This window comes from Sinocyclocheilus anshuiensis, unplaced genomic scaffold (genome assembly GCF_001515605.1).
Source record: "Sinocyclocheilus anshuiensis isolate Anshui unplaced genomic scaffold, SAMN03320099.WGS_v1.1 scaffold23, whole genome shotgun sequence".
Classification (NCBI taxonomy): Eukaryota; Metazoa; Chordata; class Actinopteri; order Cypriniformes; family Cyprinidae; genus Sinocyclocheilus; species Sinocyclocheilus anshuiensis.
The window spans coordinates 1,019,575-1,028,313 of NW_015552545.1; the positions used below are offsets into that span (position 1 = coordinate 1,019,575).

The window sequence follows — 8,739 nt, forward strand, 5'->3', positions numbered from 1 at the left end:
CTTCCCCAATAACAGCTGTTCTCCTTCAAATTCAGTGAGACAATTGTTTAGTTCACTTCTATGACATGTTTAAGTCATGGTAGACTTTTTTTATAATATATTATACTTAAATGTATATGACTTTAATATTAGGCCTACTATTATATTTTTCATTGTCCTTCTATATGCGTATATAAAGAAATTAACACTTTTATTGAGCAAGGATGCATTAAACTGATCAAATGTGGCGGTATATTTCAAATATATGCTTTTGCATTAGAATGATTTCTGAAGCTTTGCCATCACAGGAATTAATTACATTTGAAAATATATTAAAAATAAAAAGTTATTTCAAATTGTACACTTACAGAAAATTATCGATTGTGGTGCTCTAAATATTGATCTCTTTTAGAACACAGCTTTGCATCTGGCTGCTAGAGCAGGTCATGTGGCAACAGTAAGACTGCTGTTATACAGAGGGGCCAAGATCATCCTCAACAAGAATGATGCCTCTTTCTTGCATGAGGCCGTACATAACGGGAGGAAGGAGGTCACCAACACTGTGATCGAGAGTGACAGGTCAGCTTGGCCAATTTCTAGAAATGTTTGAAATGTGTTTCCCAGTTTCTTTATTTATCTCATCTTTGTTGAATACAGATGTGAAGAGGCGATGACAACGTACAAACCAAACTCATCAAAACGTTGCATTGTCATGGACATGATTGAGTTTCTTCCAGAGTCCTTTAAAGTGAGTTTTTACTGTTGCTTCAGCCTGACACTTAAATTAAAGGTTTAACACTCTAACCAGCAGGGCATTGCATGTTTCCCCAGCATCTTCTAGACACTTGCATAAAGGAATCAGAGGAAGATGTTAACAGCACCAATTACTACGTAAGTTTCCTTTTGTACTAGATGCATAAAGTATATCAACCTCTTCAGCTAACACTTTGTATGTTCTCCAGATTGAGTACAATTTCAGGTGGCTTCAGCATCCACTGCAAAACCTTAAAAAGACAGGCATGGAAAAAGACAACACCTACAAACCTCTCAGTGCACTAAATGTTGGTACTTTACAAAACCTATGTTATAGCTGTGTTAATTGTGAATGGCCACGTTCAGAAAATGTGTCTCCGCTACAGGCTATGGTGAATTTTAACCTTGTCAGTTTGCTGACACATCCGGTCTGCAAGAAATATTTGGAGATGAAATGGTGAGTTATACAGCTGAAACGTGAATCTTAAATTTTGATGTCTCAGCATCCTGAGCTAATTAACATTTTTGTTCAACAGGAATGCCTATGGGATCAAAGCACATCTGCTCAATATGACTGTGTATGCCCTGGGGGTGTTTCCTCTAACATATCTCATTGTGAATCTGAAGCCCACACTGGTCACTGCAAGAAATGTCACATCAGTCAATATGGTCTGCACGTCCCTGTACAAGGTACAATATACGAAAGCAGTACGGTCCTGGAGGGCCACTGCCCTGCAGAGTTTAGCTCAAACCCTGATCAAACTGGAGTTAAACTCTGAAGGGCATAGGCCCTCCAAGGCAAGATTTGAGGAACCCTGTACTAAAGCAATTCATCAAGAAAGACAAAGAAGAAAAAAAACTATGACGCAACTTCTCTTTCTATACAGCAATCCTATATAATCACAGCATGTATGATCCTGGTTCTTGCAATGAATATGTATGCAGTTGGGAAAGAGATCCTGCAAATAATTCAACAGGTTTGTATACGCTGCACTTTATATTTCCAGCCTTACCTGTAAGTAGTCAAATAAGTAAGCAAGCAAATGAATGAATGAATGAATGAATGAATGAACGGGTCTTGCGGAAATGTTTGATAGTTGATACTGATCAAACCAATAACTGCTTGGAACCGATCTGATTTTTATATTATGTTTTCTGATTTGATTATGATCCCGTGCAAAGATGTTCTTAATTAGGCCTAATAACGCATTATAATCTCAATATAATCATAAACGCATTATAATCTCACCGATCACCAACACAACATAAATGGTCAATAAATGTACATTTATAAATATTTACACAATTATAAATATTTAACCATTAATTTGATCTAACATGTACTAACCCTTTGCGTAGAAGAACTCCATCATTATGGTCAAATTAAGTTATACCTCAAGTTTAGTCGACGTGTGTTTTGTCAAGTTTACGTGTTTTGAGAGATTCGTAATAATCTAGATTTCATCAATATTTTGGCAAGATGTGAAAGTTTCTTTCAATTTCTGTTGCAATCTTCTAATTGGTCAGTTGAGTAACGAGAAGAGCGATGTGTCTGGGCTACAGTGTAATAATAATACTAATAACGATGATGATAATGCAAAAAGTGCAATATAATTTTGAGGACGCTCATCTTCTCAATTGACTCCTCTGACAGCCTCACCACTTTATGAGCTTGAAAAGATCTGCAAGTTAAAGTACTGTAAGCCTAATCATTTAAACTGTGTCTTGCCTTTGCAAGCGGGTGAATTATTTGCGGGATCTGTCTAACTACATGGACTGGGCCGCTGCGATCTGTTCTCTAGTGTTCGTGGTGCCGCTACTGCTGACCGTGAAGAGTTCCTGGCACTGGCAGGCTGGAGCACTGGCAGCTCTGGCCTCCTGGATGAATCTCCTCCTCTATCTCCAGCGGTATTGGCCTGCTAGAGTGACTAATACATCCACAGAGCAGAAGCATTTCATACAATTTTCAAGGACTTATCTGTATCTCTCATGTCTTTAGGTTTGAACGGATTGGTATTTATGTGGTAATGTTTCGGGAGATCTCACGGACACTGCTGAGCATTATTTTGCTGTTCTTTTACTTGATATTGGGATTTGCATTGGCATTCTATGCCTTGATGATCGAACAGGTGTGTATATGAGTGTTACTAAATGATTATTAAACCTAATAAAGATTAATATGACAATTTGTGGACATTTTGGAACACTAGTCTTAATGTTTAGTTTTATAGGTTAAGTTTAATATATGAATTAATTTTACAGCAACATTTCGGGAGGATGTTCCTGTCACTGCTGCAGACCTTTGTCATGATGGTAGGAGAAATCAACTACCAGGACAATTTCTTGAAACCCTTCCTGCAAGGAGACCTTCCTTTCCCCCTTTTGACATTGTCAATCTTCGTTTGGTTTGTCTTGCTTGTGCCTATTCTTCTCATGAACCTGCTGGTAAGTCCTAAAGAAAACAGGATCTGAATTAAATATATTAAAAAAAAAGTCCACTATGCCAGATTACACATCAAACTCGTGTATTTTGAGTTTAGATTGGTTTGGCTGTTGGTGACATAGCAGAGGTTCAGACAAATGCCTGTTTAAAGAGGATTGCAATGCAGGTAATTCAACACCAACACACTAATACTGTGTCCTAATAATAAGAATACATTTTTTCCCCCTAAAAACAATGATTTGTTGTCATTCTGCTCCACAGATTGAACTTCACACTAATCTAGAGGAGAGGCTTCCCTACTGGTTTATGAAACGGGTGGACCAGGTCATCCTCAAAGAATTCCCAAACAGATGCTTCAGTGGAAAGGTCTGACAGCACAACACAATAATAAGATAATGTTCATGTTTCAAAGGGCAAACCAAATTTGATAATTGTGCGGTAGATGGTAAATACATATTTTTCATGTATTTTACTAACACAAAGCTATATGAAGTATTTTCTGAAAAAAAACAATTTTAGGTTAAAAAACAACTTTCCATCACTTGTTAAGGCAGATTTAATGTGTTTGTGAACAGAAAATATGGTTTTTCTGTGGGAATGAGGTGAGGAAGTTCAGGACCCGTCTCAGTCCTACCATCTACCAGTTAACTCCACTGGAACGGGAGCTAACCAAACAGAAATACAGGTAACACCAACCTGACAAAAAACTTCGTTAGCCAAAATTAAGTTAATCAATTCCTGAATTAAACCCAATATACGTTAGGCAGGGCCATGTTTAATTGTTGACAGGAATAAAATCTAGGCTGTAAGTACAGTGCGTTCAGTGAAATGTATTGTTGTTTAACATATTGATTGTTCAGCTTTCAAAGCAGAAAAGCTTTCAGTAGACAAAAACTTCATAAAACAGTTTTGAAAGTTGTGAGTAAAGACTAAGTCTATCCCTCACATCCTCATTTTCATCTACGTTTAATTTAACATGGGATCTAACCTGACCATGTGCTGCGAATCTTCTCAGGATGAAGGAGATGTCAGAGACCATGGAAAAGCAACACAACCTGCTAAAGCTTATAGTGCAGAAGATGGAGATCAGCTCAGAGGCCGAAGAACATGACGGACCCCCAGTCTTTCAAGAAATGAAAGAGAAACTCCTCAGTAGGAGCAAATGGGGTCCACTGCTCAGGGCAGTGACCGCCAGAAAGAAGGGAGTCTGCAAATTCATGAAAACGTCATGAACAAGACATTGTTTGAACAGAGTTGTTGTATTTACTCATAAACTGTGATGATGTGGCTAATATTTCTCAGTATGACCTTGCTTCTGTAAAACAACCAAGGCTGAAACCAAATACCAAGCATCTAGCATTGTGTCTATAAGGAATGTGTTAAATGTTACAAAGTTTGACCATAAATTCAACCAAAGGCAAGACCTGTTTTATTACTGAAAATCATTGTACATTGGTTGTGTTTGTTTATTAATAAATTGTGTGGATCATGTGAATGAGAAATGCTTGCTTGCACAGATTCTCATTAAAACTATTAATTTTCATAGTTTTTTTTTTATTTACGTATCAGTCACAGTTCTTCAGAGCAGATGATTTACTATTAGTTATCGATTAGTATCGGCATAAAAAACTTAAAATAATAAATTTGACCTTTGCATCTAAAAAAAATAAACAACAACAAAAATTGCTAGCGAGTTTTTCCAACCTCAACACAGAATATCCACAGCTACAGTATGTCAGACTATCAGTCCTATGAGTTTAGATGCAGAGACAAATTTAGGACTCTTTGGCCTTTTTGGTCTCTCCCTTCACCGTCATTCTCTTCCTCTTGACTCCAGTTTGCTCTGTTGAGATACATAACTTTTAAGTATCACAAGGATCATGCTCGAGCTGCAGGAATCTCACACGAAATATGAAATGTGCTTCTGACCTTTGCCTGTAGTTTTATTTTGCTCCTCTCTCTGAGCTGACTGCCTTGCAGAATGTGAGGAGGAGGAGGAGGAGGACGAGGAGTCAGGGAGCTCCTTCCTCTGTCTGTGACCCTCCAGCATGCCTATCTCCTGGGCTTTTCCTAGAGAGAGGGGTGTGGTTTAGTTTAGATGGGGGAAGAGCACTATTTTAATGAGTGTATTAATGTCTGCATTTAATTTAAAAAGATGTTTTTCAAAACCACTTTTACTTTATATTACCAGACCAGTTTCCCCAAACTGTTTTGATGATGATAATTCTGCGTTATGCATACTACACCTCTGACATCCAGAGATAGAGATGCATTTAGAGAGCATAAAACAAAATCACAAAGCTTGTTAGTTTAGTTAGCCATGCATTCTGGTAGCACTGCAGCCAGCTTCATTTGGCAGAGCTGGAAGGCATTGATCAAGGACATTAAAAGGCAACAGCTAACAAATGTTATTATGCGTAACAAAATTCATGATTCCTTTCATTGATAACTATCCATAATTTAACAAAATTATTATTTTGTTTATTAATAAATTGTGTGGATCATGTGAATGAGAAATGCTTGCTTGCACAGATTCTCATTAAAACTATTAATTTTCATAGTTTTTTTTTTATTTACGTATCAGTCACAGTTCTTCAGAGCAGATGATTTACTATTAGTTATCGATTAGTATCGGCATAAAAAACTTAAAATAATAAATTTGACCTTTGCATCTAAAAAAAATAAACAACAACAAAAATTGCTAGCGAGTTTTTCCAACCTCAACACAGAATATCCACAGCTACAGTATGTCAGACTATCAGTACTATGAGTTGAGATGCAGAGACAAATTTAGGACTCTTTGGCCTTTTTGGTCTCTCCCTTCACCGTCATTCCCTTCCTCTTCACTCCAGTTTGCTCTGTTGAGATACATAACTTTTAAGTATCACAAAGATCATGCTCGAGCTGCTGGAATCTCACACGAAATATGAAATGGGCTTCTGACCTTTGCCTGTAGTTTTATTTTGCTCCTCTCTCTGAGCTGACTGCCTTGCAGAATGTGAGGAGGAGGAGGAGGAGGACGAGGAGTCAGGGAGCTCCTTCCTCTGTCTGTGACCCTCCAGCATGCCTATCTCCTGGGCTTTTCCTAGAGAGAGGGGTGTGGTTTAGTTTAGATGGGGGAAGAGCACTATTTTAATGAGTGTATTAATGTCTGCATTTAATTTAAAAAGATGTTTTTCAAAACCACTTTTACTTTATATTACCAGACCAGTTTCCCCAAACTGTTTTGATGATGATAATTCTGCGTTATGCATACTACACCTCTGACATCCAGAGATAGAGATGCATTTAGAGAGCATAAAACAAAATCACAAAGCTTGTTAGTTTAGTTAGCCATGCATTCTGGTAGCACTGCAGCCAGCTTCATTTGGCAGAGCTGGAAGGCATTGATCAAGGACATTAAAAGGCAACAGCTAACAAATGTTATTATGCGTAACAAAATTCATGATTCCTTTCATTGATAACTATCCATAATTTAACAAAATTATTATTATTATTTTTTTTTTTTTTTTTAAACACCATACTTATCAAACCCTTCTCTTTACAACGCTTTTTTAAATGACACTTCCATGAACACTTTAATATCTTTCATTAATAAACTTTGACAGTGTTGCATTATATAATAGGGTGACCATACGTGCCATTTTCCCAGGACGCGTCCTGGCCAAAGAAGTAAATCCACCTCCTCCCATATGCCCAAAGGGAGAGAAACCTAATGAAATAAAAATAAAAAAAAAAAGAAGTAAAGAAAGATAGAAATACTATGGCACCAAAAAAAGACATTTTCAAAAGTTTTCTAATCCATGAGTTGCACATCGATGTAAATTTATACGGCCTTATACCTATAAAAAGATATACACCCTGACGTTTGACTTCTAGTACAAGTTTTAGAATTTTTTTTGGTCAGTTTTGGTCTTTATTTTGAGCAGTTTGTGTTTGCACGTTTACATCAATTGAAAAGAGTTTGATTTGAAGCACAAACATATTTGTAACATCTGACCTGCATCAAAAGATGAAAATCCTGCTCCAAAAGGTGGGAATCCCCCAAAGCCCCCAAAGAAGGAGCCTCCTGTCCGGCTCCTGCTCATGCCCCGCTGGTGGTGGTGGTGACGTCGACCGCCACCAAAGAAGTCATTGTCAAATGGATCTCCACCTAAAAATGTAAAGAATGTAGCATTTAAAGACCTTATGTAGCTCCGCCCCTTTTCAGTGTTGTGCTTGTCGTCTTCTGTCTTCCGGATTGTATTTCCACAGCATGAAGGTAAGACCTTACAGATTTATGAATGAACCGCTCATTTTAAAATCTTGCCGATCTACTGACATTTGTTATGACATCCGCTTCAAACATTACCATGCTCATGATAAAAGTTACCGCAAAAACGGAAGTTCAAAGACAAAATTCTAAAGATGGCTGTGCACTTGTTTCTCTGGCACATAAGGTCTATGGAATTGCCTGTGAAAATCTACTTTGCTAATGAACGCACACAAAAAAACACTGAGGTAAATACAAACTCACCAAAGAATTCTGCAAATGGATCTTGTCCACCAAAGAATTCCCTGAAAACATCATCTGGATTGCGGAATGTGAAAAAGTGGTCATTATTAAAGTGTCCTCTTCCTCCTCCTGTCCAAATGAGGAAAAAAATGAAAGGTTCAAACATAACAGACTGGCATACTGTCATATTATTTATATACTTATATTTATTCCAAATTAGGAATTAATTCGGACCAAACACCATATCATTAAAATTTACTGTAGGATGCAATTTACCTCCACCTCCACCTGGAGTTAAGCCTTCTTTTCCATATCGATCGTATACGTTCCTTTTGTTTGCTGAAGGAGAGTAAACCAAGAGTTAAGCAATGAACTCACAGTAAAGAAAAAATACTAACATAAAATGTGAAAGACCATATAGATTCTTTGCACAGCAGCTCTCAGTAACCTAGTAATTATATTACTCATGCACCAGCCCTGAATCACACCTGGAAAGCACCAGACACAGTGGGTGCAGTAACATCAGTCATTATTAATTTTTTGGAATTCGAGTAAGGTCCATCATAAAGAGCGGCAGCTACAAACGCTGAACACAACCCCTCTTTATAAAGGACTGTCTCAAAAGTGCAAAGTCTGTACAAGGCTGATAAGGCTTTGTTTAGTATACAATTTTGATGACGCAGTGAGAGTGTGTGCAATCAGCTGTGCCAGAATTGGCCAAATACAAAAAAAAAAAAAAAAAAAAAATTGTTTACAGTATACTGAACATACTGTACATTATTGTTTCTCCTCTATGCCCCGCCTTTTTGAAACGCGTCGATTTTTACAAAAATACCTCAAGCGTGTGACAGAAATGTTACGCCCCTCGCCATACTGTTGATGCCGTGTCCCGGCCGGAGCGACGAAACAAAAAACATGAAAACCCGTTACAAACTAGGCATTTGTTGCATCCAGTGGGGACATAATTACTGATTATAATGACTTACACTGCCGCGTAAACATAAAACCATGTGTGCATTTGTGATCAGAGAAATGACAAACTACAAACGCTACTCTACACTGCTCAAAA

At 37.6% G+C, this 8,739-nt stretch overlaps 2 protein-coding genes and 2 long non-coding RNA genes across 4 annotated transcripts in view; 1 reads left to right on the plus strand and 3 right to left on the minus strand.

Annotated features, from left to right (window-relative positions):
- Nucleotides 1-4,639, plus strand: part of trpa1a (transient receptor potential cation channel, subfamily A, member 1a) — a 13,483-nt gene extending 8,844 nt beyond the window's left edge. Inside the window, exons 15-28 of the mRNA XM_016454494.1 lie at nucleotides 392-558; nucleotides 637-727; nucleotides 811-870; nucleotides 942-1,040; nucleotides 1,119-1,189; nucleotides 1,269-1,422; nucleotides 1,620-1,709; nucleotides 2,471-2,640; nucleotides 2,732-2,861; nucleotides 2,995-3,177; nucleotides 3,273-3,341; nucleotides 3,437-3,541; nucleotides 3,751-3,860; nucleotides 4,191-4,639. Coding sequence (XP_016309980.1) covers nucleotides 392-558; nucleotides 637-727; nucleotides 811-870; nucleotides 942-1,040; nucleotides 1,119-1,189; nucleotides 1,269-1,422; nucleotides 1,620-1,709; nucleotides 2,471-2,640; nucleotides 2,732-2,861; nucleotides 2,995-3,177; nucleotides 3,273-3,341; nucleotides 3,437-3,541; nucleotides 3,751-3,860; nucleotides 4,191-4,407 — 1,716 coding nt within the window. The 3' untranslated portion in view covers nucleotides 4,408-4,639. The remainder of the gene's footprint in view (nucleotides 1-391; nucleotides 559-636; nucleotides 728-810; nucleotides 871-941; nucleotides 1,041-1,118; nucleotides 1,190-1,268; nucleotides 1,423-1,619; nucleotides 1,710-2,470; nucleotides 2,641-2,731; nucleotides 2,862-2,994; nucleotides 3,178-3,272; nucleotides 3,342-3,436; nucleotides 3,542-3,750; nucleotides 3,861-4,190) is intronic.
- Nucleotides 4,640-4,721: 82 nt separating this feature from the next.
- Nucleotides 4,722-5,616, minus strand: LOC107664058 (uncharacterized). The gene is made up of 2 exons (XR_001631419.1): nucleotides 5,105-5,616; nucleotides 4,722-5,018 (listed from the first exon to the last, which is right to left on the minus strand). It is a non-coding gene; the product is annotated as an uncharacterized LOC107664058 (long non-coding RNA).
- Nucleotides 5,617-5,737: 121 nt separating this feature from the next.
- LOC107664059 (uncharacterized) lies at nucleotides 5,738-6,827 on the minus strand. Its single transcript, XR_001631420.1, has 2 exons — nucleotides 6,120-6,827; nucleotides 5,738-6,033 (listed from the first exon to the last, which is right to left on the minus strand). It is a non-coding gene; the product is annotated as an uncharacterized LOC107664059 (long non-coding RNA).
- Nucleotides 6,828-6,846: 19 nt separating this feature from the next.
- Nucleotides 6,847-8,739, minus strand: part of LOC107664031 (dnaJ homolog subfamily B member 6-like) — a gene marked incomplete at its 3' end in the record, with an annotated part of 5,391 nt that continues 3,498 nt past the window's right edge. The window contains exons 4-7 of the mRNA XM_016454474.1: nucleotides 7,947-8,009; nucleotides 7,692-7,799; nucleotides 7,176-7,328; nucleotides 6,847-6,887 (exon numbers count right to left, since the gene is read on the minus strand). Coding sequence (XP_016309960.1) covers nucleotides 6,847-6,887; nucleotides 7,176-7,328; nucleotides 7,692-7,799; nucleotides 7,947-8,009 — 365 coding nt within the window. The remainder of the gene's footprint in view (nucleotides 6,888-7,175; nucleotides 7,329-7,691; nucleotides 7,800-7,946; nucleotides 8,010-8,739) is intronic.